Raw genomic sequence first — 27,893 nt, 5'->3', positions numbered from 1 at the left:
TTCAGGGCTTCCGGAGCAGTTTGCGAATCCCTTCCCAGACGGGGCAGAAGTGAAGCGCTGGCCAAGTTTTGGAGGGCTCAGAGGGACATGAGGTAACAGCACATCGCACGGGATTGGCACCGGGTGGGGACTGAAGTCGGACCTTTGTTTTTTTCTGTGCCTCGGCTGCTTCAGCTTGTCACTGTTCAGGCCTTGAATGTGTTTCTGACCCCGTGCGCACAGACAATGAAATGCAACCCTTTCTCGCCAGTTAAGAAGTGGTGAATTCAAGAACAAAGGGTCCTGACTAATTATCTGAGACGTCCTGTCTTTGCAGGGCAGTTGTGATCTAGCGCGCTTATTTGTAGCTGTGTAGCAGGGCAAATGGTAAACAACAAAAAAAAAAAAATCCCAGTCTATATGTAGAGGCAGTGGGTTGTAAATGGACTGGCTTTAAAGTATCTGAAAAGGTTCTCCTGTTTGTAACGCCACGCTGGGGGCTGGGACGTAGCACTCCCGTTTTCTGCTCCTGAGCTTTAGGGTTATTGTCTTGTTTGCAAAAGAAATGCAAAAAGAAGTGAGAATTTACAAACTCGGTGCCTAGTTTAGAGGTCCTGTGGTGTGGTCCTTACCCCAAAGTGCTCTAGAGGCTTTGGATTGGTGCTTTCAGTCGCCCGGAAGCTCCGCACCTTGCAGCATCGGGAGCTGGGCAGAGCTGGCGAGGGGCATCCCCTGGTACCAATATTTGGGTGCTGAGAGAGGGGACCCCACTCCAGATGTGCCGGGACCCTCTCTGGCCACAGCACTATGGCCATGGCTCTGCGAGGACCGGCTGCAGAAATGAGCCTTGTTAAACGAGTGGGATAAAGTGTGTTTCGGTAAAAAAAAAAAAGCTCTCCGTGGGCCGGTCTGTGCGCACGTGAGCACAGGCATCATTCAGCCCATCACCGCCCTGGCGATGGCTGCTCTTCTCTAGTGAGTGATTTGAGTTTGAAATAGCTTGAATTCCCTGAAGGGAATTCGACGTGCCATATAAATGTACAAGAATCTCATTCCCGGGCTGGCTTTGCGGTGTTGTTAGCGGAGGCTCTGGAAGGCGCAGACATCAGAGTAAATGTGACCCTCTTAAAGACGGCTGATGCTGCAAAGGTCAAAAAAAGTGATTGACAGGGAGAAAAGTACATGCTAATATTTCTCCAAGAGGAGAAAGAATTACATATAATGGGTGTAATATTCAAAAAGAGCTAGCGCATATGGTGAGTGATGCCAGCATTTTAATGGCACTTAAGCCTTAAATTTCCCCTTGATAAAAGTTATGTCACTCTTACACAGTGCATCACGCTGACATGCTTTATGGGCAAAGTGTCACGCACATGTACCCAAAGGAGAGCAGCAGTGCCAGCGTGAACAGCAGTGCCGCGGGAGCAGCGGGCGGGTGGCAACCAGCTCCCCACTCGGGGCTTGCGGCTCCCGCCGGTGGAAGCCCCTCCTGCTGCTTGGGGTACGGCCGTTGCGGCGGGTTCCTCCCGAGAGGTGTGCGGCTGTGCTCCTCGCTCCTCTGGGCAGACGGATTGTGCAGGTTTTTTGTTGTCCTACAATCAAGAAAAAACAAGTCGCCCTTTCTGCTCTGCCTTAGGCGCTCAGCAGCTGGTTTTGATCACTAGCAACAGCATCACACCCTCAGTTTGGACATGCCCAAGGGTGGGACCCTTGTAAATCCCGAGCTCGCCTTTTGTCCAAGCTCAGAATTTTTGTCTCAAAGCTCTGTATTGCGAAATGAGGAACAAGGGCTGTGACAAATCCAGTGCTTTAGGCAGAAAAGGGCCTGGGATGGAGGGCTGAGGATGCAGCGACGTGATGGAGCACTGAGCACCCGCCCCGGCAGGTGCTTTCTATGTCTGAGCAGCAGAGATGGAGCACCAGAAACCTTCCTGATTTATTGGTCTCTAAACTGGGTGCAAAAAAAAAAAAATAATCAGGGTAGTAATCAAAGTGATAAACTTTACGCTTCTCTATCAGAATGAAATAATTGTTCTGCCTGAGCATCATTATCCTGCCATTTTTCTGCTCCCATGTCACTTACTGAAAATAAAGGCTCACTTCTTCCATTATAATGAGCTACAGTTTCAATAATTCACAAGGATTTTTACTGGGCTTTATTTTTTAATCTTAATCACAAGGTTATAAAATTTGTGCCACTCTTCTATGTGCTACTGAAGTATCGGCAGAAGGAGAAGGCAAGCACAGATTCGCTGCAGTTCGTTTAATGGGATTTTTCCTGTGCTATACTGGAACCTATTGTTGTTATTTCTCCCAGTAGCTACTATTGGGGGAAGGCTAAGATTGGGAGGACAATGTGGACCAGGCTCAGGATGGAATTTGGGGCCCAAAGATCCCATCCAGGCTGTTGATTTAGAGACATTTCCTATTCCCGACTGCTTTGTTACCTGGAGAAGTTTCTAAGCAGTGTAATCCTTGCACAACTATTCTAGGCTAAAGAAGTGCTATTTTATTCCTCTCCCTCTTCTATTGTTTCTTACTGGTTTTGATGTATGATACGTCCATATGTGGTCTGTACATACATATTTAATTTTTCATATACGAAGTTCTGTCTGTCTTCAGGAAAAGGATATGGGATTTTTGAGTCATCAATCTGGTGTATCTTGAATTATGGTGCTATTTCTGAAAGCTTTCTTCATATATATGAAGTGATTATTTGACAGAATGGCATTCAATATTGTCGGAATAATTATTATGCTCGTTTAATACATCAATTTAAGCTGTTATCGTGGGTTCTTTGAAATGCTGGATAATTACATAAATAATTATGAAACATTCTATCAATGCATCTTAGTGCAAAGTATTGCTGCTGATCTCTTATAAACCCAGAGCTGAAAATCGCATTTGTGAAAGGAAGAGGGAATCCACGGCACCGTGCTGAACAGGCTGTTTCCCTCGTGCCCATACCTGAACACCAGGCCATCCAAGCACCAGGTCAAGAAATAAACGGTCCCAACTTCTCTTGCTTCCCTTCCCTCGCCTTTCGGTTTCTCGGTTGCCGCTGCCTGGGCCCATGGAGAAGAGCTGGATGAGGCTCCTCCACCTCCAGGCTGCTCAAAACTTCTTTTCAGCTGCAGAGAACCGATAATCTGGTTGATCTGATACTTTTCTCTGAAGTTGGGCATTAGGATGATGATTCAGAGCAGCACACCAAAACCTTGTCCGCAGTGTAGGCACCTCCGTGTCCTGGCGATGGCCGGGGGGCAGGAAGGTGAGGGGCTGTGGCAGGTGGTCCCCATCCTCGGGCTGTGAGCTCCGGCGGCTCCTCCACGTCCTCATCCTGCCGCGATGCCACGGTGCATCCTTAAAACCATGGGATCACCTGGTTGGTTCCGAGGCTCCTGTTCAAATGAGCTCCCTCAACCCAACCCGGTGTCTTGTATCCGGCGTGTGCCGCGGGTGGGTGCTGCTTTCCGTAACCGGGAATCTCACGACTGATACAGCCGCGCTTGGCCCTTCCCTCTCCGGGGCTGCGGCTGCCGCTGCTGCCTGGTGGGTTTCGCGCAGCGCCTGGGAATGCAACAGCTGTATTGATCTTTACTCTTCTGGAGGTTTATTAACACATTATTAATTAGCGCATGAGGCCAAGGGGAGGTTTGTTAGCACCTTCATCTGGCATTTCCAAACTTGTCATCACTCTCCTCTATTTGCACTGGCACCTATGAAGTGGCTTTTTTTTTTTTTCCCCCTTCTTTTTAAGAAACGAACCTTGAATGTGTATGAATCTTGGTGTGAGCACTCAGTGAGAAGATAGGCCCTCTTGGTTTGGGAATGGTGGGGGAAGGACGCAGGAGTGGCACCTCTGCCTGTCCCCAGCCCAGGCGGAGGACAGACGGGAGGGGGCCCGTCGGATGCCAGAGCTGCCGCCCAGGGTGCCTCAAATCGGCACTTTGGGCGGATTTCATAAGAATATATCAGTGTTTCCAATCAGTGGGTCCTTAAAGATTTGATTGGGAAGCATTTGAGCGAAGATCTAGGTTTGGACTGAAATTTTCCTTCCTTTGTTTAAACTTCTCGGTGGCGAGGGGAGGCGGGGGCACCCCCCTGGGTGGTGAGACCCCCCCCCCCAGCATTGACCCCCTCCCGGTTTGGGTGGGAGCATCTGGCGCTGCCGGCTGAGCAGTCCATCACGGCTCGGCACGGCTGTCACCGGGAGACACGGTGGAACGAAAACAAAAGACGTGACAAATTTGTCCTTTTCTCTTTTATAATTAACCAAAATATCTCGTTGTGTAGCAAAGCATGGCTCCTAATTAACAGACAGGCGAGAGGCTATTTTTAAAATCCAGACCCCACAGTAATTATATTTGCAGCAGAGAATGATATTTCAGTCAAACGCGACAGACAGTGAGCCAAGCTCCCATGTGAGGCAATTAGTATTTCACACCTGCCAAGCAAATCAGCGGCGGGGAGAGGAGGGGATGGCATCGAGAAGGGGATGCTGCGCCGGCCGGGGGGGCACCGCTTGCAACGTAGACCGAGAATCCTTCACTTGGCTGTACAATGGCCAGTGAAGTAGCTACTGGCTACTGTTGAGGCTGACAAAGAATTGGCCAAAAATCATCAGCAAAACAGCTCGTGTTAGGGAGAGGGCCTGCGGGAAGGCTGTGTGCCGTCCCAGCCCGGCGGGGAAGGAAAACGAAGGGAAATAATCAGAAAAGCTGACAGTAATGGCCCGTTTGGGAAGCAGACTCCGACACCAGGACAGTCAGCCCTCTCCCTTCCATCATAAAGTCATTTTTCTTTTCCTGGTCCCGGCGAGGCAGCGGGCGCTGGCGGACGCGTCGCCCTGTGCGTGTGTCTTCCAGCGCCTCTGGGCTCTGCCAGTCGCGCCGTCTGCTCGTAATGGATGTAACTGCACCTCTCCTGTGAGTTGTACATATTAGCGTGTTCATTTTCCCTGTTACGGAGACAAAAGCATGTATTTTCCTTCCCACTGTTTTTGCTGTTCAGGATTAATCTGCCCATTAATGGATAATCTGTCAGCGTTTGGAGGCATTGAAGTTGGGAGGAGATTTACAGGCTTGTGATACCATCTGCTTTATTAGAATGGTTTGAAGACGGGACGTTCAATTTGTTCCGCAGGATTTGACGACAGATTATTCTCTGGATTCCAAAATAATTAAGAAGACCAAAAACCAGAGAGAATGGTGAGGAGGGGGATGGGCAGAGGGAGGGGAGGCAGCTCTTGACCTGTCCTCTGGGTAGGAAGCGCTGACTCACCTCGGCGGCAGAGCCTTTCTGCTCGGCTTCGTTCCTCTGCGTGGTAATAAAACGCCACCAGAAGCACGGCAGGGACATCACCGAGCCAGCAAGTCTCAGCCTGGAGAACAGCACTGCCACAATTTGTCTCTGATGCCTTGGCAGTAATTATAAAGCTTTTTGTGTTTAACGAAGGAGCTGGTAGCGGGGAGGTGGTTGTGTGTTCCATGGCTTGTTCTGGAAGCCAGAGCAACGCGCTGGGGAAGGTACCTCGAACGCTGCGGCTCTGAAAGTTTCCCGTCCGAATTATGGAGGAATCTCGCTCAGGCAGGGGACTCTATTGACCTCCCGCCACCCTCCTAATGAGAAAAGATGATGGTGAAGCTCCGGGGGGAAAGAAAAGCAAACAAATCTTCTTTCTTCCACAAAAACAAACCAACAAACCTGTAACAATTAATCTGCAGCCATCTAGGAGAGGTCCCGGGAGAGGGCTCGCGTTTCCAAAGCTCTCTCTGAAGCACTTCTTGTAAGTAATGGAACCTCAGCCTCCACGTATCGATCGTGTGCCCTCTGTCACCAAAGCGCTTTAGCTAAATGATGCGGCGTCACTTCTCATCACCGATGCTCTCCCCAAGATTACAAATGCTGCTGAGAGGGGCTGCGTCCCCCAGGGGTCGGAGGAAAAGTTCTCGGAGGTGGAAAAAACCAGTCGATTCGTAGCAGTCCTCATCTCGAACTTACCGTGCAGACTCCCTCGGGCCTCCCCCTGCCCCAGCCGAAGTCCTGGTGAGCGGCACTAACAGCCGTGCCCGTTGTGATCCTCCTGCGTGGGGTGTCACGGGAAAACACAGCCCCTGTCACGCAGAGGCTGGGCACTGCTGGCCGCCTCCTGGGGCTGCCGTTTGCCCTTGGGCGCCCACGTATGCCCGTGTACCGTCCTGCTCCCCTCCGTCCCCACTGCGGCATCTCCCCCAGTCCCACTCCGCAGCATCCCCCAGGGCCTCCCTCATTCCCCCCTTAATAGACCCCCGGGTTCTGTCTGTATAAAATTAAGGTGCTCTTTGTTCATAATTGCCTGCGATCCTTGCAGAAAAGATTTTTCTGAAAGCACAAACTAGAAATATTCCCATTTCGGCGAGTTCTGCCCGTCACAAAACAGCTGACGGAGGCTGTTCGGCAGCGTGTCAGGACCTTCGGCAGCAGTAATTCCAGCGTGGTACCGCGGGGGGAAAAGTATGCATTTGATGGAACTAAGAAGAAAAATATCTGGAAGAAAAATGTAATTGGAGAAACCACCACAGCGTTTATTAATCACGGGCGAAGGGGAGCGGTGAAAGGATGGCTGTGCCTCAGCCCGTGCCCGCTCTGACGGACGGGGAGGTGCCGTCCTGGGCATGGAGGAGACAAAGGTGCCGTGCCTGGAACGCTCCGCTCCGGCCTGAAATCCTTCCTGCAGCTCAGGGAAAAACCAGAGTCGTTAACTCTCTGTTACTGTGGGAAGTATATTCATCTTGGTCATTTCTAATGCATCTCTTATTATCTCATACATAGATTTATTCCCCCCACCCACCCCAGATCATCATAATACTGAGAATATAGGTTTGGGATTATGTCCATAATTTGGATGTCGGTTTTATGCTGCTTCTTTAGTTGGATTTTATCAATAGCATTATATGAGATACATTATAATCTGTACGGTGAAATAGGACTGTAATTTTAAACGCTAATGCTCTTGGATGTTTATATTTTAATGCAACTGTCCTGTAATACCCCCCTCCTTCACGGCAAGAGCTAGGCTCGTACGATGCCCCTCGCTCCCCTTCCCAGGAGGTTTAACTGGATAGCATCTGATTGCATATGCGCTTTGATTTTCAGCGATACTGGAAGCTTTTTGTTCTATTATTCACTGTAGGTCTGTGTTGTCTGTGCTTATTATGTGCCATCAGAAGGTACCTGCGAGTCTGCAGCCTTCCCAGCCACTCCTATTGTACAAACACATCAATAAATAAGTGGTGTCTGAATTTAGCTGTGTGCTCAGAACTGTTAGCAGAGCCCTGTCATTTTTTCAGGTCATCTAGCGCTGAAGTTGAAATAGTTTTGCTGTTGCATCCTTCTCTTCAGGAGACAACCAAAGAAGTGGCTCTTAGATTTCTCTTTCATTTTATTTATCCCTCCAAGACCAAGGACACGACTTTAAAATCAAAACAAAAGGATACTTTGAGTGCGGGCCGTTAGATTTTCCAGTGCGGTGGGTCAGTAGCAGTTGGTAATGACTGAGGATGCTCCTGTCTGCGTATTTGAAGAAACCCTCCTTTGAAAAATGGAAAGACTCGTGCCTCTGGGACCTCATTTCCCAGGTAGAAACCAGCAGCACTTTATTATCAGCAATTGCCAGGGTGGAGATGAGAGCCCTTTCCAGTCCTTTTCCCCTGGTGCTATTAAAGATGCCTTTCGCTGCTGCCACTGATGAGTTTTACGTCTCGTCTGATGCTTCAGTACCACCTGGCACTAACCTGATATTTACTCAGAGTAAAAGCCATTCCTTTATTTCCTAATTACAGTTTTGGTTTCTCTCTGAGAAATACCACCATAGTTTGTAGGCTGTACTTACTTTACATAAATAACAGCCGCAGAGGGGGTTCTCCTGGAAATAAAGGCAATGTAGACTTTTTTTTGTTTTTTTTTTTTTCCATAATCTTGGTCAGTGTTGCTTGACCAATGACCTCTTGCAGCTACTGCCACCCGCGCTGCCCAGCTGTGGGGATGCCCCCCCACGACCCCCCGCTCTCGCCGGCCGGCTGCCCCACAGCGGGGCAGAGGCGATGCTCGGCGGGAGCCAGGCGTCTTGCTGGCGATCACCGGGCCCAGCACACTGTCTGTAAACTTGGAATAAACAAGGTTGCTCATTAGGTGGCTGTATTTAAAACGTATTCGCAAATACATCAAATTAAAAATGTAATAACAGCCAATAGGAAAAATATCTTCCCTGAAAGGGTTGTCAAGTGTTGGAAGAGGCTGCCCAGGGAAGTGGTGGAGTCACCATCCCTGGAGGTGTTTAAAAGAGGTGGAGATGTGGCACTTTGGGACGTGGTTTCATGGTGGACTTGGCAGTGTTAGGTTTACCATTGGACTCCATGATCTTAAAGGTCTTTTCCAACCTAAAGAAGTCTATGATTCTATAATTTCGTTACATTTAAGATGAACAGTATTGCAAATAGCATTTATTTGGAATTAAAGTTGAAATTAAAGCATCTCGCCTATCTCCGGTGTGGTTCGCGTGGTGCATCAACAAGAGGGACGCGCTGCGGTCCTGGTGATGGATGGAAGGCCCGAGCAATGAATCCAACTCGCTTGTTTATATGACATCCGTAAATGGGAGAAATAAATTGCAATCAGCAGGCTGCAGATCTGGATGGAGAAGCTAATCTTTGTACTAAATTACGAGACGTATGCTTTAATGATTTTTATTGGTGTTTTGTGGTGCTGCTGTTTATTATAGTTAAGTACTTTGGATGGTGCGGCAATGCAAAGCAGTCAATGAAATCAGCCAGGTTAATGAGACTCCGATACAGGCCGAAAGTAGTGACGGATAGGAACAGGAATATGACTAGTTCATCTCTGTCCTCTCCTCTTCCTTTTCTTGGGTTCTGCAGCTACTCGTCGCTCTTTGTACATTCAAATGTGCCTATTTCCAGAAAAACAAAAAGCAGATCTCGAGGATCTCTCATGGCTTCAGTGCACCACCAGCAGCCACCTACGGCCACGCTCCGGGTGCTCCACCGTGCCCAGGGCAGGCAGAATTGATAGGGGCATCCTATACGGGTGGTAATTAGCTTATTTGCTCTTTCCGAGGCAGTAGCGTGACTTTAGTGAGAGTTTGTCCTCTTGCACTGACAAAAGCACTATTTGAAAGGGTTTTCAGCCAGGTTTCCATGCTGTTGCTGGCTTTTCTTGTTCCCTCAAGCAAGCTGGAAGCTCCCGTGCCGCTGGCCCTTTCCCTGGCACTGCTCCGAGCTCTCCGACGTTGCTCTTTCTGTCCGGTGCGTGGTGAGGTATCAGCTCCATGGAGCTCCTTCTTTCCGCCACAGAGCCGGCAGGAATTACTTTCAAAGACAACAAAGGTTTTTAGGTAGCGCTGGGGCAGCCGGAGTGGTTTCCTCCTGCGGAGCTCCATGTGCTGCTGTTTCCAGGTCCCACCAGCAGCTCCGGCCGAGCATCTTCTGCCTCTTTGCTCCTCCTGTGCTAGTCACCGTCTTCCCTTTTAGCCTCGCCCCCCCCAGCTTCTCACAGCTTAGAAAGGCTCCAGCTTTTTGCAGGCTTCTGATTTTGCACATTCTCGCCTTGGTTTTCACGGCAATTCCTTCTGACTCATTCAACCTCTGGTGTTGCTGCGGAAAAGATGCATCTGGGGAGCAGTTTCATGGAAAAATGCTTAAGTGACTTGATTTACATTGTAGCCTGCCCCTTAAAACTAGATTAAAGACCTAGTAATATCCTACAAAGTGCTGAACAGACAGAAGGTAATAAATGAGCATAGCCTTGATTAGATTTGAACCAACAATCTTGAAGTAAAAGTTTAAGGCATAAAACTGTTAAGCAGTCTATCTACCATATGCTTTGCTTGAATGTAGCCATGTGTATGCTTCGTATTTGCTTTATTATTTGAAGATATTGATTTTGGTGGAAGAATCATACTAAGCAATTTGTTTTAATATACCACTTCTATTAACAGCGTGTTATAGTTGCAACAACCATGCATCTTTTTTCTTAAAGATTTCCAAAAGCTTTTTAAAAATACTATATATGATCTATGGATCAAAAGTCTGATGTTCTCGGGTTTTTTCAGCTGTCTCTCTCCCAGGAATGACTCTGCTGAGTGCAAATGAATAAGCAGTGGCTGCGCAAGGGGGTAATAACTAGCAAAGCGCCCGCTAAATGCAGTTGCAAGGATTATGAAGAGGCAAGGCTTTGCCTGAGTTAAAAAAAATAACTGTCTTTGGTCTTTAATTCTGAGAACTATGTTTAAGTAAGACTTAGAAAAAGATAAATAGTGGTGTAGAAAGGCAGCCTTCTTTCATAAATGGTCCACGCAGGGATGGGTCTTCAGGGGCGAGCGGCTCTTCCAGGGCTGGGAGAAGCCCATGGCTTCGGAGCAGCTCGGATGTAGGAACTGAGGCAGGAATCTCTCCAGAACAGCCTTCGCACAAAGGATGCCTCGATAGGACTCTCAGGATGTAGTTTCTGAAACACTAATAAAGGAAGCATTTCCTGCCCCGAGAGTTACCACATAAATATAATAACGTGCAAAACCAAACACAATAAAACAACTAGATGACAAGTTCTTAAGGAAATCGCGATAAGGCTGATAATATTAGGGAAGCTTTTGAGCTCTTTGCCCTTTCTTAGATGAATCACAATCAGGTCGTTCCTCGGGAGGCGTCTGCTCGGAGCAGAGAGCTTGGTCCTGCCTTAGCAGCGGACAGGAGCTCCCCGTGCTCAGCCCCGGTCAGGATTTGGTACCGTGCCTCCCGGGAAGACACAGGAGATGTCCCAACAGCATCTTTGAAGCTTTACCAGGAGAAACAGCCCAAGCTTCACTCAAATACCATTTTGTTTGCAGTTTCATCCTCTGCTCCGCCTGTCCTGCCCTGTACGGGCGTAGGGATGCTCATCCCGCTCCCCAAAGCTGGATCTTCCGCAGTGGTTCGTTGGATGCTGGGAGATGGGTTGTGATTTCCAGCCAGCGTTGGTCTGTCTGGGAAGCGGCGTGGTTCGGTTGCTAAGGCCGAGGATTGGGATGCTCGGCTTTCGGGGTTTAGCTGTGGCGTGGCGTTGCTCCAGGAGCCGCCACGTGCCTCTGGTCTCACCCGTGCGGTGGGAGTGCTGTAGCGCAGGAATATTCACTCGCTTCCCGTCGCGGTGGGAAAGTTATTAAAATGCCTTGAAACTCTTGAATGGCGATGGATTGGTGAGCGTAGGGTTTGATGGATTTGATGGGGGTTTGTACAGAACTGGTCCTTCAAGGTTGCACATCCTCTGGGTCAGCAGCGCTGGTGCCTGGGGAGGATGGTGGCAATCTAATTATTTCATCTGTCCAAAATAGCAACTTTTAAGAGGTGGGGAAATGACTACACCAAAACTATTGTATGCCATCTGCCTGCTAAAATACTTATAGAAAACATGTTTCCTGGCATATAACTTCCTAGCCATATGTCTATTGCATCACTCACAATTAAATTAAATTACCCTTAAATACTTGGACAAATTCCCAGCCTATGTGAACAAGCCTTCATCACCGTGCTGGTTGAAATCTGGACACTTGATCCTGTAAACGTTTAGTTGAAATTGGCTCAGCCGTTGTTAACCTTGTACAGCTGATACAGGCTGCTTCGAGGTAATTCAAGGGCGTGTTTCTTATTTTGGCCTTTAAATTTTTAACTATAAAAATTTGTTGTGAGTCTGAAAGGAGGAAATAATTTACAGTATTCATTTGCAACGTGCTCAAGTGACTTTAAACAGAGGTTTAAATGGGGAGCCATATCAATGAGAAAAGGTGTTATCTTCCGCTCGTTGAATAAACAGACGGAAATAACTGAAGGGCCTGGATACAGATGGATATTTGGAATATTTGGAGGTTTAAGGCATGGTCTGACATACACAGTCCACATAGCGGACATAAGTATTAATGAAACCCAACATCTTTGACACAGGGGATGTCATTTAAATGCAGCCCGACTTCCACTGGAAACCAAACCCGGGAGCTTCCCGTGCCGGGTGTCGGGCAGACCCGCTCAGCCTCTATTTTTAGTCCAACTTTCTATTTTTAGCCTGGTTTTGAAAGGTGAAAGAGAACCGGCAGCCAAGCCCGGATGATTCTGTTGGTTTCTGTCATTCAGGAGCACGGAGCCGGGCTGGAGGAGAATGGCAGGAAACCCGGCAGGGCGGAGGGGAGACCTCGGGGGGGCTGGGGGGAACTGGGGGAGACTGGGGATGCAGGGGGGGCTGGGGGGCACAGGGGGACGGGCCACCGGCGGGGACACACTGTGGGGTTGTGGTCCGGAGCTCCCCTGCAACTCCCCTGCAGACAAGGGGCTCAGCACGGGCTGGTTTGTTTTATTTTTTTCCTACAGTTCACTTATTTTTAGTATGAAAATAAAAATTTTCTCTGCATTTCTAAGGTTTTTGCCTTCCCGGTACCAGAGCAGTCCCGAGCCCTGTCCTGCCAGAGGCAGCTCGGCAGCTTTTCCTGATGCTTTCCAGCGTGATGGGATGTTGGGCATCACCAGAGGGTCTTCTGTCTTCCTGGGGGCGGATGCTTTGGAATTTCAACTTTTTATTTTTAGTTGCGTTAGTCAACCCAAATTCTCACTTTAATAGAAAAAAAAAAACCCTACAACTGTTATTTAAATAGGACCTTTCTCTCACGCTGCTTTTCTCATTTCATCTTTTGAACAGATTTTTTCAACTGATACGCCTGCAAACCTGTGTCCTGTACTGAGGCAGGCGTTTCCCTGTGTGCGTGTGTGTGTTTGAGGGAGGAAAAAAGGGAAAATGCTCGGTGGGAGCTGCTGGAGGCCGCCGGGCTGTGTCCACACTCAGGTTTTATACCGTGTTACAGACCATATTTTACTGGTCTTTTGGTCTTTAGTGGAGCTGTGTAGCTCTGTCATTCCCTCATAGGTTACTGAAATAATAGAAATCTTTATATAGCTGTTGGAGCACATTTCTTAGCTACAGATGTTTCCTTCCAAGAGATACTTTCCTGTCATACAATCACAGACTGGTTTGAGTTGGAAGGGACTGTTAAACATCATCTCGTCCAACCCCTGTCCTATGCTGAAAACAAAAGCTACTGGAATTTTGTTATACCAATGCATGTGTATACTGGAAATGCCGCTTGGGGATTTCTTTGTAATACTACCTTATCTTTTTTTCTGCCTTTCAGTCCTTTCGCTGCCTGTAGCCGTATGACCGTAGAAGTGTAATGGGGGCACCCACGTACAGATACCACATTGAGCAACCGCTTCGTTGTCTTTCCTTCCACAGCTATTTTCCTGCCCACCTCATTTTTGAGTTCCTGTTAGCAATGACTCCTTTAGCGACTGCAGCATTTAGTGGTAAAAGAAAAGGAAGAATTTGGACTTAACTAGAGTTTAGTTTCCCAAATGTTCATCTCTCTTTTTTTTTTTTTTTTTTTTTTCAATCCGCAAAGGCCAAAATGATCGCTGAGGCATTTCTGCTGTCTTTGGTGTCCCCCCCCAAAAAAATCAAGAAGTGGAAACATCAACATTAAATTAAAAAAAAAATACATTTTTTAAAGTGATTTTTTTTAAAAAAAGCAATGACTTTGGAGATACTCATCTCTTTTAAGGCCCCATTGGGCCGTATTCACTCAGCTGTGTTCGCTGCCTGCCGCGGAGCATCCCTGGTCCTGCCGGATCCAGAGCTGGTCCTGCGCGCCCGCGGTGCCACCACGGGAGAACCGGGAGCCCCGGCCAACCGTTTCCACTTGGGCAGGTTCAGCCTGGTAATAAAACTGAAGTCAGTATTTCTATACTGGTTTTAATGTTTCTGTAGTGCGTTATTAATGGAAATGAGCTCCAGGAAGTTATTTATTAGTCTCACGTCCCTCTTCTGCTCCAGGTTTTATGCAGAAGTTTGTGCCTGTGGGTTTTGGTCTCCCCCAGACCTTCGCTGAACCGTTTCAGTCGTGCTCGCTGTTTGACCCAAGTCAATTTAGTGAAGCTAATGGAGCTACTTCTCTTCAGGTCAGTGATGATTTCGCATCCTTGAGTTCCTTGCTTAATTTGCTAGAGAAAATTTCCACTTCTGAAGTCAGTTTTCTGAGTTTCCCCCCGATCCACAGCGCTGGGACCGTCACGGGGCTGGATGCCAGTGGCTGGACCTGGGGTTTCTCCACTTCTCTGTTCCCATCAGATTGTGTTTACTTTGCTTTGAGGGAAGTTTAGCAGCAGGCTCCACTGTAATCCCTCCTTCCAGCTGGAGCACGTTGTATCCCTGCCTTCGCTTTACCGGGGAAGCAAGCAGCTCTCAGGAAAGAGTTAAGCCCGGCGAGGCTTTGGGCTCCTTTGCTGGGGAGAGGGTTGCTCTTTTGTTTGTTTTGAAGCACTGGCAGGAAAGCGGGGAGGAGAAAATTACCTAAGTGATAGTGAGGTTGCCACGAACTATATAAAACTGTGGAATCAAATCGGAGAAACTCCACCTCGCAGTCTTGAACCATAAGCACAACCCCTGAAGAGAAGCCCACCCCACAACCGAGTCATCTCAAAGGCTTGAACTGAACCCAAGCTGCTCAGAGCTGCCGCGGGACGGGGAACCCACGAGCTGTCCCAGCCACATCCAGTTTCAGTGGGAGCTGCGAGCAGGAATGCTGTTCTTGGGAAGTTTAAAAATAATGAAGTGGAGGCAGCTTTTCTGGATCGCGTTCTGCGTTGCGGAGTTGTCTGGTGAGTATGGACTGCAGCGAATCCCAGGGCTGAGCAGCAGAGCAAGGAGAGGCGAGTGCATGGGGCAGCTTCTTTAGAACTCCTGAAACTGCAGCCCGGGGGGATGCGTTCGACTGAGTGTGGAGTGGAAACTGCCATTTCCCAGTGCAGGGACGTTTTACAGACCAGCACCGGGTCGGGCATCCCGGCCAACACAGGCACAGCGATGCGCTGCCAGCAGAAAATGCTGCTGGGTTGAAACGGAGGGGAATCGAGGTCTAAGAGCTCCCAGGAATATTACAGATAACACGAGGGGATGCAAATGCAGCACGCAAAGCTGTGGAGTGCAGCCACAGTTCAAGTCGTTTCTCAGTCTGCATTGGTGTAAATTAGCCTTACTTTTGTTTTGTGGTAGGAACTAAACATTTTCTGGAAATCAAATGAATCTCCATAAATATTAAAATCTCCTATTCCAGCTCTTCAAATATTCATCATATGAAAAAGTGAATAAGAATGCAGAGATTTTCTCTAGGTAATACTTTTGAAAGGGTTGTATAGGAGGGAAATATTATCAGTTTTGTCCCAAACCCAACAACCATGAAGTAATAAAAAGGGACTAAAAAAAGTGCGGCAGCGCTCTGTGTGCTGCCTAGTGTGCTGGGACGGGAGCCAAGAACCTGCGGTGTTGCCTCAAATGTAATTTTTCCTTACTCACACGAACGTGAGCGACTAGATCCAGGGAAGGAATTTGCTGTATTTTGTTCTTCTGTTTCACGGTGCTCCTTTCATGTTCCCTTTGCTGCCAAGGTGTATTGCCCAGCCCAGCCGTTGTGCCCGACCCCCCCAGTCTACGTTAATTTTACAGGAAGGAAAAAACCCAAAAGCTCCTCAATTAAAATTCAAGTCTCTCTGGTCGGGCTGAAGTGAGCAGCGCGGGAGGGTGTAAGACAAAAGTGTTTACCTGAAACGCGCAACTTGAGTTCCTTGTAGTACAAAGCAAGAGTGATACAAAAGTGATAAAAAGCTTTGCCTTTGTAAAGACAAAGCTACCGGGCGACGGGGGGGTTTAATGCTGAAAAATGTCTTTTTTTTTTTTTTCTGCGGGCACAGCCAAGGCTCTGCGTTTCTGCGGGATATTATGGGTCTTTGCTGGAAGTAGAGATTTATTTCTGTTCAGAGCAGAGAAAAGCTTGTGAGCTCATCCCTGGGGCTCCGCGTGTTCTTCACCTCTTTGGGGAGTCGAGTGGATTAAGTGAAGGTTTCAGCTGTGCAATTCCCGATGGAAATCCCAGTTCAGGGAGTCTGTGCTCAGGTTGGCTCCTGGAGGCGCTGCCGAGGGTGGGACGACCGGCCTCCGCGCCCCCAGGGCAGCTTCAGCTAAAACTACGTGTTTTACAGGGGAAAACCCCGGTCCCACGCGGGGCCAGGTGCCACTTTGCAAGTGCCACGTGTGGCCGCGGCGTGGGGGGGGACAGTGGCCGGGTACCGAATAGCTGCGGTCGGACCCCAGAGCAACAGGCGGCTCCGTCCGGCCTCGCGGGGGGCGGACGGCACGTGAAACGCTCCGTTCTGGGCTTTGCCGCATCCTTTGGGGAACCACTGAGTTCCCATGAGCGAGGGAGAGGTTTGCGCCCGTCCCTGGTCCGCGGAGCGGGTGATGCTGTGGGGCCGCTCGGGAACCCTCTGCAAACGGCCCGCGGTGCCAAAATCGGGTATTGATAAACCACGTGGAGAGCCGGCCCGTGCTTGTCTCAAAGCTTACATGGAAAAGAGAGTATATATTCTATTTGTACCTAATGCAAGCACTTTCCTTTTTTTAATCTTTTATCTTTTTTTTTATTAATTTTTTTATTAATCTCTGCCGAACTTGATTTTTCTTTTTTAAAAAAATCTTTTCTGGTCATTTTAAAGCACTCTCTCTTTCCATCGTTCCTTTTGCAAGATGTAGAAAAGCTCTAAAAATCGGGGAAGGAAAAAGGAGCTTTTCAAACTCTCAGCCGCTTGATTTTAACGCCCTTTCGAGGGCTGCACGTCGCAACAGCGCAGGGCAGGAGCGACCTCAGTGCCGGGGGGGTGCGGGGCTCCCAGCAGCCCCCAGCCCAGGCCGCCCCTCGGTGCCGGGGCTGGACACAAGGGGGTCCCCGCAGCCCCCGGCCCTGGGCGCCCTGCGTGACCGCGGCCCCACACCCATATCCTGCCTGGGAGGAGGAAAAGGGGGAGGGAAGGGATTTTTTTTTTTTATCAGATATTTCCAGAGGGAAGAGGGCTCCACCCGCTTGAATTCCTGCCACATGGCTGAGCGTAGGGAAGCTGGGAAGGCTGAGTAATGCCGGCTGGAGCCCTCGCAGCAGCTCCGGCTCCGTGTCCCGCAGCTCCTCGCCTTCCTCTCCTGCGGCCGCTGGAACCCGCGGTACCGCTCACCGGTGGCGCTTTGCCGGAGTTCGGCCCGGCAGCTTCTAGAGCATGAGCTGAACTTGGAAAAAATGTATGTTAAACACAGAAAAGTTCGCAAAACTGTCCTGGCACAGGGTTCCTGGGTCAGAGCATTGAGGTGGGCACCCAGTTAGCAAAAGGTTCTCCAAGGTTGGGTTACTGTCTGCACCTTCCACCCTGCAGGGACGGAGGCGCAGGGCAGAAACCCCCGTGTTTAATGTGCCGCGGGTGTGGGGTAGGGCACAAATTACGGAAAGTTTTCTGCTGTTTGCTGAGCCTTTGCCACTGCAGAGTTTTGCCATCTGTGGTCCTGGTCTGGGGCTCGGGGGTGAGTGTTAGACCAAGTCAAGGACTTCAACATTTGTATTGTTGCTTGTTTTAATTTCATTTGAACTGAGATGCTTCCTAAGCCCTATTAGGAAAATATCTTCAAAAATCACAGGCATTTACTTTGTAAAAGCTAGAGAGGCGAATACAACAGGTACCGCGAAGTACAGTTTTCTTTCACATATCTACATGCTTTTCCTCCCACATGTGCTTAGCGCTACCAGGTGAAGATTTCTCCGAGGTTAATAAATGGCTTGGTTTAAACTCTCAAACCCTTAATACTAACAAATTGACAAAGTTCAGCAAAGCTAGTAAAAATGTATGGTGCAATAAATGACTCACTTTAGCTGAGCACCATGTGGATTATCCAGCTCACATCTGGATCATTATTTATCTCATGAGTCCTAAGCTTTCAAAAAACTTAGCCATGTTTTCAATAAAAGTGCCTGCACACGCTACAATAAAGGGAAGAAAAAGTGAAATACTATGTGACAAGTCTTCTTGTGAATTACGCTGAGCAATAATCCAGGCTTCAATTTATGACATTCAGTGGTGAAAAGACTTTGATTAGAAATACCTCTGGTGCTTTACAAACATCTGGAATAGTTCAGAGGTGCTTGGGTGGCTGTGGCACTTGGGGAGGTCAAGTCCAGGCGCTGCATTGTTCTAGCGATGTAAAGTTTCCTGCTCGTGTCCATGCAAACACAAAGCCGTACGCAAAGCCTGGATTTAACTTTGTGCTACTCATTTTTCTGGGCACGCAGTCCTGCCTCCTGCTTCTGATTTGTTAAAATTCATCAGAAAACAACTTGGTGATTTAACCGGCTGGAACTGAATTGTCTTGGAGAGAAGAAACTTCTCCCTTCAATAAAAGCGGTGCCAGAACCTAAATCCCAGCTCCAGACACCTGCACCGAGCCCTTGCAGGGCCCCCGCCTCCCCCACTGCTCCCGCACCCAGAGCAGCTGCGGGATGGATGGGATGGGATGGATGGGATAGGGATAGATGGGATGGATGGGATGGGTTGGGATGGGATGGAGATGGATGGGGTGGGTTGGATGGGGTGGATAGGATGGGTTGGGATGGGATGGATTGGGATGGGATGGGTTGGATGGGATGGATAGGATGGGTTGGGATGGGATGGGATGGGTTGGGATGGGACGGATGGGATGGGTTGGGCCGCTGCCCTGACACCAGCGCCGGGCGGCTGATCAGGACCTGTCGGTGCTGCTCCATCTCAAAGGGTTGTTTAGAAAGATGAAGTAACTCTTCTTGGAGCTCGGGTTCCCCTGGGCAGAAATACAAATGAAACAACGTATTTTGTATGATTTTGTCTTTAGTGTCTGGATAAGAATCTTAAACAGCAACAGCCCTGGAGTAGAGACTGAAGCTGTTTGTTAAAAGTGGAAATAGATCTTAAGAATAGGAAAAAAATGGGAAGAAATGCATTTTCACTGACTCATGTAGTTCATTTCAGAAGGAAAAGCTGGAAGTGTCATCTTCGTAACGTATCAGGAAGCAATATATAAACTTTAAGTTAGAACAGCAAACCGTTCTCCAAACATTCTGTTTTACCTCCAAAGATGTTTTTGCTCATGAGTCAGAGCTGATCCCAGGCCAATGGGAATGTTTCTATTTACTTTGAGATTGTGCCTGCAACTGCAAATCCAACTTATTTTTCCTGAGGCGCACGAGTGATCTCTTCCAAGGCCTCAGTCTTTCCTCCCAGGATTATAAACCCAAACTACGATGAAACGCAGCTTTGTGCAGAGCGTTGCGCGTCCCTGGCTGAGCCCGAGGATGGGGCGGGAGGAGGGCAGGCACCAGCCCCCTCCTCCTGCAGGAGCCCCGGAGCCTCCGCAAGGGCTGCACCAAAGCCTGGGACCTGCCCAGCCGAAATGTTCGGGCTCTGAGCTTCTCCCACGCGAGCTCCGAGGCAGCCTGCCATTGTGGGGCAAGAAGAAAGTAAATTTGTGAAAGCAGCTAAACTCCTCCCTGCCCTGCCCGCAGGGACCCTCGGGGACAGGCAGGGCTGGGGTGGGGGGACAGCAGCCCTTGACACCTCCTCTGCCCCCAGGCAACGCGTCTGGGAGCCCAACGGACACCCCCGTGGTCACGGCCATGGCCACGGAGGGCGGCAGAAGCGCAGCAGCCACCGGAGCCACCGCAGCCGCCAGCAGTGCCAAGCCAACGCCAGAGATAACCGGTAATCGCCCCCCTCGCCCCCCCTGTGATTCCCAGTAGTATTGGCATTAATCATCAGATTTATTACGTGCACAGGCTTGCACAGTTGGTGCATGGGTTGTGCTCTCAAAGAAGACCCTGAGTATGGTCAAAAGCTTTAATTCTGCCCAGAAAATCCCACCTGGGGCAGCTTAACACTGCCGGCTTCAGGACAGGCCCCTGAGACCCATCCTTTTCCAAACACCCAAGAGATGATGGGACAAAATGCTCGTTGATCTTTTATCTCAACATATACCCATTCCTCGCTCAGCACACGGCACCCGTTAAGAGGTCTGCCAGCCTTTCTGAGCTCTGAAGGGCTGTGAAGCAGGGAGCCTCGCACAGATGTACGCTGCCCTTCTTTTCTGCTGCTTGAGATCGGTACAGCGCGTTGGAGGCTCTGGGTCCAGGGGGAGACGAGGGCGATGCGGGGGAGGTCGGGCAATGGCATCCTTGCTGTGGTGCCGCGTATGCCCAGGAAATTAGCCCATTGTAAACAGATTATGAAGCGCATGTAACAATTAGGCAAGTGAAGCAAGTCTAATGCGCGTTTCTTACACAGCCAGTAACACGTTCTGGTAGCGCTGGCTATGACAAATCAATATTGTACTTCAGTCAGCGCAATGCCACGCATTGATTTTAGAGGACTTAAGCTTTCTCACGTATCCTTTTCACTACATTTCTTCCAAACCGAAGCTGCGACCGGGTCCCTGGCAGCCAGCGCCAGCTCCCCGGGGCTGGGCCGTGAGCAGCCGAGCCCCCAGCCCAGCCGAGCCCCCACGCAGCCGCTGGGCACCCCCTCGGAGCCAAACCACACCAGCTGGGGGGTCCGCACAACCGGGAGCCCCACGACGCAACCCAGCACGGTGGCAGAAACCCCAGGGCCCACATTGGCTCTGATGAGCTCCTCTGCCACCTCGGAGCATCCTGGCATCTTGGCTGCCACCACGCCGCCGCACACAGGCAGGGACAGCCCGAAGGTGAGGATGCGGCTGGGCACCACGGGCTGTGGGACCGCCAGGAGGCTGGACTTGTCTCATGGATTTTTTTTCATGCATTTTTTTTTTCCCTTCCAGCTCATCACGTGCCACAATGTCAAAGAAGTGAGCGACACTGGAGCCATCTGCTTGCAGCTCAACGAGTCCAACACTTGCGTGAGTTGTTGCCTGGGGTGGCCGCGCATCTTCTGATGGGGGGGGACATGCAGGAGGAGGGGGCTGCAAGCAAACAGCCGAGGGCAGGTTCCTGCAGCACCCTCAGGCTCGCAGCGATGGGGACACCCACCGTACCTGGGGGGTCGGTTTGGGGTGAGAGTGCACACCGTTATCCCTGGGGCAGAGCATCTGAGCTGTGCCAAACTGACAGAGGTGGGGATGATCACGGCAGTCCCAGGAGGATCCCGAAGGGATGATCACGGCAGTCCCAGGAGGATCCCAAAGGGATGATCACAGCAGCCCCAGGGGAAATGCATCCTCCTGGTTGCATAAAACCTGCCTTTTCATGATTAAGCTCTGGGGTCAGATTAGCTTCTAAAGGATCTCCCACCACGTTTAACAGGAAATTGCCTTTGTTCTTCTTCTTCCTCTTCCCTGTTGGGAAGGCGAGCGCCTTTTTTAGTCTTGCCAACTGCCCTAGCAAAGAAATCACTGCATGTGAGTGAGCACGGGCCGATCAGTGTCCCCATCTGCACCGACTCCTGTGGGAATCCCAGGCTCGCCCTTGGCCTTGTGCACCAAAAATGCAGCAGTAATTAAAAGCAGGAGAGGTTGCAGCTGAGACACTATTGTGGGTGGGAGGAAAGAAACCTTTCACTCAGGAGCTACAACCTGCAACAGAGGCCAGAGGTGTTGGACCTGGTGGGAGAGCTGGTCTGGCAATGCTCTGGATATAAGGGCATATATACATACATACATATATATATATATATGAGACAATGATTAATTTTACTTCTGCTGGTCAGCCATACTGCCACCACTTAGGATGAGTGAATTCTTACTTGGCTTCTCTTTGCAAATTGGCGATTCAATGGCGTTTAGACTCGCTCCTGTTTACAGGGACCGCGCTTGAGCAAGAATTCACATGGGAACTCCTGCGGGAGCGGGTGATGCCGATCACAGATGCCATCTAGTGGGCATCGGCCCCTCCTGGGCACAGGGCTTATGCGCACCGTGCTCACATTGCGTACCCGCAGACAGACGAACGGGTGCATATATAACATACAGAGCATCCTACGGAGCCGTATCGAATTGCAGAGACTCTTAACCCTCCCTCCATGTGAAACCAGCCAAACGGCCCCGCTTCCAGCCGTGTTTTTCTGGGAGCTCTGGCCCCGCAGCGGACCTCCTCCCTGCCTCCACCTCAACTAATCATCCAGTGGGAAAAACCAGCTCCGGCTCCGCAGCCGCTGGACCTGGGAACCAGATAAGAGCGTCTGCGAGGAGAGCAGATAGGAGGGACCGTGCCGTGTCTCGCTTTCCTGCTGGCCTTTCCCAAAGCAAGTGAGCAATACGCTGGCACCGCGCGGTGCTAATTGCAAAGGGAAATTCTGACACTCCGATGAGTTCTTTCCACAGCAGAGAAAGGAAAATACACACTTGGGTCTCTTGTTCCATCTTGGCCTTTCTCGCCCCAAGCCAAGCTCTATAGAAACAGCTGAAAATGATTTGTTTGTTGTTCTCCCATGGATAAGTTTCTGCATTTTTGGATGCTAAGAGGATGTGGCGATCCGAGCACAATAGTGAGGCAATTTTATGGCAAGGAGAGGACAGCACTGAGCTGCCTGGCTCCGCACAAGGCTGCGAGACCAGAGGGCTTTCTCCGCTTTGGTGGATGCCTCCAGGGCGCGAGCGGAGGGCAGGGGCAGGAGACGGGACTGGGCTGGAGCCCATCTCTGTCCCCAGGGGGTGGGCACAGCTCGGACGATGTCCCCAGCTGGGAGGATGTTCGGGAAGCTGATAACGTCTTTCAGCAACTGTGGGCTCTGTCTCCAAGCCTGACCGTGGCTGAAAATAGACCCAAGGAGAAAGCCTATCCTGTCCGACAGAGAAACTGGCCCGCAGAAGGGAAAGGCAGCAGCTCCTCACTCCTCTTCCTCTTCCACCCAAGAGTCGCTTCAGCTCTAAAATGTGAGAAATTTGTGGTTTTTTGCCTAGCCTTTGATCAGCAACCTAGCAAAAACATTGAAGACATTTCCTAAACAGGAAGGCTCAATGCTTCTTTGTTATTTCCCTCCTTTCCCAGTCCCTGCCTGGGACTCTGAAACAATAGGGCTGTTCAGGCGCCTGTTTCAGTCCAAAAATCGGAGAGACTTGCCATACAATCCAGATCCTAAATTTAGCTTCGTTTAAATGCCATTTGCGAGAGTTGCTAAGGATATCTTCATTTAATTTAATCTCATTAAGTTAAGACACAAGAAAGAAGCATCTCCATTTTCTAGGTGTTGGCACTGGGGCCCAAAGCAGTGGTGACGTGGGAGGCGAAGGGCTGACACCCAGCCCAGCGCCGATCCTCACTTGTTGCTTCTGCTCAGCTTTGCACAGCGGAGACAAGCCACCAAAACACAAGGGGCGAACGCGCAACACTACGAGCAGTATCGCCAGTCGGAGAGCTAAGTCGGTTTGGTTGGCTCAGGGGCTGTTTCTTTGAAAATTTTGCAGAAACATTTTTTAGAGATGAAGGGGTCGGACTTATGGAGCGCGATCTGCGAAGGGAGCGCCCACCGCCTTCCCTCCCCCTGCCAGATCAAGCTGGCTCAATCCGAGGTGGACCGCGACTGCATGCTCCTCATCCTCGTCGGCGAGAGAGGTCAGTTCAGCCAATTCCTTGGGCTGTCGTTGATCCCGCTGGAGAAGGACCCCCATGTGGGCAATGGGAGAGGGAGCTGCTTGTGGGGAGAGGCTGGGGGACACAAATCCTCAGTTACAGCCTGGGAGGAGACCTCCCTGCAACCACTGCTCCTTCTTCTGGGGTCTTGCTAGATCTGCGGAGCCGTGGTGTTGCCTCCAGAGCAGTGAAGGGCCTCACGGCTCCTCCGTGTCCAGCAATGGCCAGGCCCTTCAGAGCCGGCATGAGCCGCAGCGTGACCCTCTATGTAACGTGCCTCTCCTCTTTTAAACCCTATAGATCCTGCCACAGACATGCTCCAGGAGTCTCACTGGGAAAAGGTAAATTCCTTAAGCAAATTCAGCTGCAAAAAAAATGGGTGGCCTGAGTGGCTGGAGAAAGGGGATTTTTAGATGGTCAGTTGAGGCTGGGGCAGGCGGCTGAGACCTGAACCAGCCTCCGCCTCGGAGGCGTTTGTTGAGCGTTGGCACATGGGATGGTTGGAGCCAACCACCAGACGCGCGGCGGTGCACCCTCAGAGAACTAATACAACCACCAAAGGCAGAAACGCTTGAAATAATAGTTGTGTTAAAATTCGGTAGTATTATCTTTAGGAGGCCTAGATCCCAACAATAACTCCTAGGATGTAACTGGCACTCTGCCGCTTTGAAGCACCACGCTGGCATTAATTAATTCCTCCTCCCAGCGCTCCAGTCAGGCTGCCGTGGCCTTGCGGAGCTGAGCGCTGGGTGCCCGTATAAATGGCAGCGGCAGCACATGGAGATGTTTCAGCCCTGCAGATGCAAACTCTAAATCTCAGGCCCTGGGTGCTTCTCTCTGGTCCGAGAGAGAAAATATCCCTGTGCCCCAGAAGACGTGCGGAGGGAGATGAGGCGGTGAGGATGGGAGAGCTCACGGGGCAAGCGCAAAGCTCCGGGGTTGGGTAGCAAAGCCCAGCTTTGTTTACGCGGAGTTTAACGCGGAGGTGAAGAGCAGCATTGTTTTAAGCCCGGTGCCTGTTCCGCAGATGCACATGTTTCCTGTTTGTCAGACTCCCGGCTCTCTTTGGTGTTTTTTTTTCCCCAGTTTGGAATAAAATCCCTTAAACGGGGGAGCGTGAGGAACCATCAGGACTTTTCTCAGAAGACCCTGATCGCCTTGGTCACATCTGGGCTGCTGCTGGCGTTCCTGGGCTTGGCTGGCTATTTCCTGATGAAGCGGCGGAGCTGGAGCCCCGCGGGAGAGAGACTGGTCAGTGCTTATCGATGGCAGAGCCCCCGGGGGGGCCCGGGGGGGAGAGGAGGGGGCTGCTCCGCCGTACCCTCGGCCGCTCCGTGTGTCCCCAGCCCCACGGGACGTTGTGACGCGGGGCTGGGCCAGCCTGGGCAAGGCGAAGGGCAGGAGCGGGGAGGCCGGACCCTGCAGGGTGCAGGGAAACCTCCCTCGGCTTCTAAAATTAACTGATGGCTCCTGCGGGAAAAAACGCCCCTTTCTTGCTCCTACTTCTGGGTCTAACACTTATTTTTGCTCAGCAGTAAGAACTCATCCAGCAAGACCCCTCCAGAGACACCGAAACCTTATGAATTTGTCATTAAAAGTGTCACACTTTAACTCCCCATTTGATGCGTTTTGAGTTATATTTCTGTCTTGTACCGACGCTGTAATAAAGGCTCTATCTCCCCTCACTTAACAAGCGATGGTAATAAAATACCTCAAGAAAGAAAGAGAAAGAAATTTCCTATTTCCGTTTTCCCCTTTCCAGGCAGGAGACCACTGAGGACTCTTCCCTACCAGTGAGTTTCGGGGACGTGAGCCCTCCGTAAAGTGAGGACGGGCCGTGCTTTTTGTGCTCGTGGGCAGGTGAACGGTTGTGTCCTGGGAAGCCATGAGGTTACTTCATTGCCGGAAGGGATGCTCTCCAAACATGCAGATGGGAAGTCGGAGGCAGGGACTGCCCCCGGGTACCATCCCCGGGATGCTGGCGAGGGACAGGCAATGTCACTGCGTGGCGAGGAGCTGCCCGTGTAAATGATGGCTGTGTCAATCCAGTGTCCAGGGGCGATGTGCCCAGCACACCCACCTCACTGCCACAGACGAGGGTGTCACGACGGGGCGGGCGGGAAGCCCAGCAGCCTGCCGTGGGTGCTGGATGCCGCTGAGCAAACAGAGCGGGGCTATCTGCTACCAGCTGGCAGTGGCCACCTGCAGCCCAGGACCACCAGCGCCCATTGCATTGCTGTCAGACCTGCCACGGTCCGACTCCTGGGGAGTCATCGTGGTGGGGACAGAGGTGGCTCTGGATCCTCCATAGGCATCTGCTCCTTACAGCAATATCCCCACAACGTGTCTTTGCATTTACAGCCCCACACACCTCTCCGGGCTGATGTTGCTGGAGCGCAGGCCTGCGCCTCTGCTAGCACCTTGATGCGAGCTGGGTATCTATTTATAGGCCAAAAGAAAGAAGGCCGGGGAAAGAAAGAGGGAATTTCCATAGCTTTCATTCTTTTGGTGAATGGGTGTTTTTTTACTTGGCCAAAGTGGAAAGCGGAGGTGGTCTGCCACGGCGTAGCTTTGCAAACCCGAGGCAGGGTCAGCTCCAAAACCTGGTCATGAGAAAACAACAAAACCTGACGGCTTCTCTTTTCAGGTCCAGGAGAAAAAAAAACAAACCTGCGGTTCCTGGCTGGTTTTCTTGCTTCGTCTTGCCACGGCGTGGTTCAGGCCCTCTGTTCCCCTTCCCATGCCTGCGGTTGTTTGTAGCTCCTGTCCAGGAAGCGCCGGCTGCCGGCCAAGCCGCTGCCTGCCATCAAAGCCCATTGCCGTCAGCCCTTTCCTTTCCCTAACTCTGCCTTTGTTATTTATGTACCTGTTTAGGCTGAAGACCCGTATTACGCGGAAAACGGTAGCCAGGCAAACACGATGTTGATGACGCCCCCCCAAGAGCAACCTGAGCTGCAGGAGAAGCCAAACCTCAACGGTGGGACTCAGGAGAACGGGACTGGCCAAGCCTCCTCCAAAAACGGCCACTCGGGCAGGCAGCACAGCCCCGCCGACACCCAGATGTGAAGCGGCCGGAGAAACGCAGCCTTAGCGTGAACTGAGAGGGGACAAGGGAGGGCGAGAGTTTTCCGTGGACAGTAAGGGAATTACCTTTTTTTTTTTTTTTCTAGTATAATTTCTGTGAAGGACTTCAAAATCAGCCGAAAGCACATCAAGCTGCCAAAGACCTGCTTCTCTGCCTCCTCCTGTTGACCACACAAGAAACCTTTCCGCAGCTGTTCTCTGCTTTTGTTGTTAGAGGAACATAATGAGAAACACCAGTGCCCTTAGCCCCGAACAGCTTTTCAGCAGAGGCAGAGTGAAGCTGCAGACGCCTCGAGCCAGACCCCACGAAGTTTTGGTGGCAGCGTGTTAGGCTGATTAAAATAGTTAAATTGGGATTTCAGTGACAAAAAACCTCTCAGGTTTCAGATAATTTTGGATAGAGTTGGGTTTTTTTATCTCATCTTTGTGTTTAAGTGCAGGATTTCTTCCTCTTTTAAGAACACCAGGCATTTAATCCCCCTTCTTGCGCTTTACGTCTTCTTTAGTATTTCCTACTCCAGCAGAATTTGCTGAAGCTCTGTGTAAAAACTTTCCACGTGGAATTGAAGGCTGAAATGTGAATAGACCTCGAGCTTTTTTTCTTTGTTAACCCCACCAGTACGCAGGTAGTTGTTTTAGGGTAAAAATCTTCCCCAGTCTCATGCCAGGGACTGGAGGGGGGTGTTTGACAGGGCAGAGCCAGTAATCGATCCCTCCAGCGATGGAGAACCTTTGCTACGGCTGGAGGCGGCTCCGCAGTCCATCGCCCTCCCTCCGACACGGGGGGCAGTGCCCCGGGTAGGACCTTGGGAATAACAGCTGCCAAAGGGCTCCCGGTGGGGCAAGACAGAAACCTGGCTCCGTGATGGGTGGTTCTCCTCTGCATCAGCAGTGGCTACAGGAACAAAAAAGAAGTATTTTTCGCATCGGTAAGTGAAGGCCAACGCCAAAATCCCAACAGCCGGAGAAGGTCCCCCCAGCCCTGATCCTGCTCCCGAGGCAGGCGGTGCTGCCGCATCACCGCGGCCGAGCCACCTGCAGCTCGGTGGGTCCAAAATAAGGACAAAAATGGCCCTTGAAGCTGATCTACCCTCTCAGTAGTGAGTTTATGGCAACCTTTTCTCAGTGCTGAACACCTGAGGGGAAGGCTTTTTTTTGGTACAGTGCTTAAAGGAACGACAGCGACATCCATCATTACCTGGGGCTGTTTGCGTGGGCGCGAGAGTCATTTAAACACGGTTTAAAATATTTCCGGTTTTGTTTCTTTTCTTTCGGTGTGAATTGCTTCTCCCAGATCGCATTGTAAATAATCCCGGTT

The 27,893-nt window shown here is 50.5% G+C and overlaps 1 protein-coding gene across 4 annotated transcripts; it reads left to right on the top strand.

Annotated features, from left to right (window-relative positions):
• Positions 1-27,893, top strand: CD34 (CD34 molecule). 4 transcript variants are annotated; one of them, XM_063356772.1, is made up of 8 exons: positions 1-92; positions 13,885-14,009; positions 19,524-19,652; positions 20,366-20,649; positions 20,746-20,823; positions 23,326-23,473; positions 23,792-23,832; positions 24,578-26,335. In XM_063356772.1, the coding sequence occupies exons 3-8, from the start codon at positions 19,568-19,570 to the stop codon at positions 24,953-24,955; spliced, it is 1,014 nt and encodes a 337-aa protein (XP_063212842.1). In that variant the 5' UTR covers positions 1-92; positions 13,885-14,009; positions 19,524-19,567; the 3' UTR covers positions 24,956-26,335. The 4 variants fall into 4 exon arrangements, with proteins under 4 accessions (XP_063212842.1, XP_063212843.1, XP_063212839.1 ...); XM_063356773.1 differs by lacking the exon at positions 1-92 and adding an exon at positions 13,658-13,782; XM_063356770.1 differs by lacking the exons at positions 1-92; positions 13,885-14,009 and adding exons at positions 14,363-14,708; positions 26,366-27,893 and having other exon boundaries at positions 24,578-24,742.

This window comes from Chroicocephalus ridibundus, chromosome 20, assembly GCF_963924245.1.
Source record: "Chroicocephalus ridibundus chromosome 20, bChrRid1.1, whole genome shotgun sequence".
In the NCBI taxonomy this organism is placed as follows: domain Eukaryota; kingdom Metazoa; phylum Chordata; class Aves; order Charadriiformes; family Laridae; genus Chroicocephalus; species Chroicocephalus ridibundus.
This window is presented reverse-complemented; position numbering and strand designations above follow the sequence as displayed.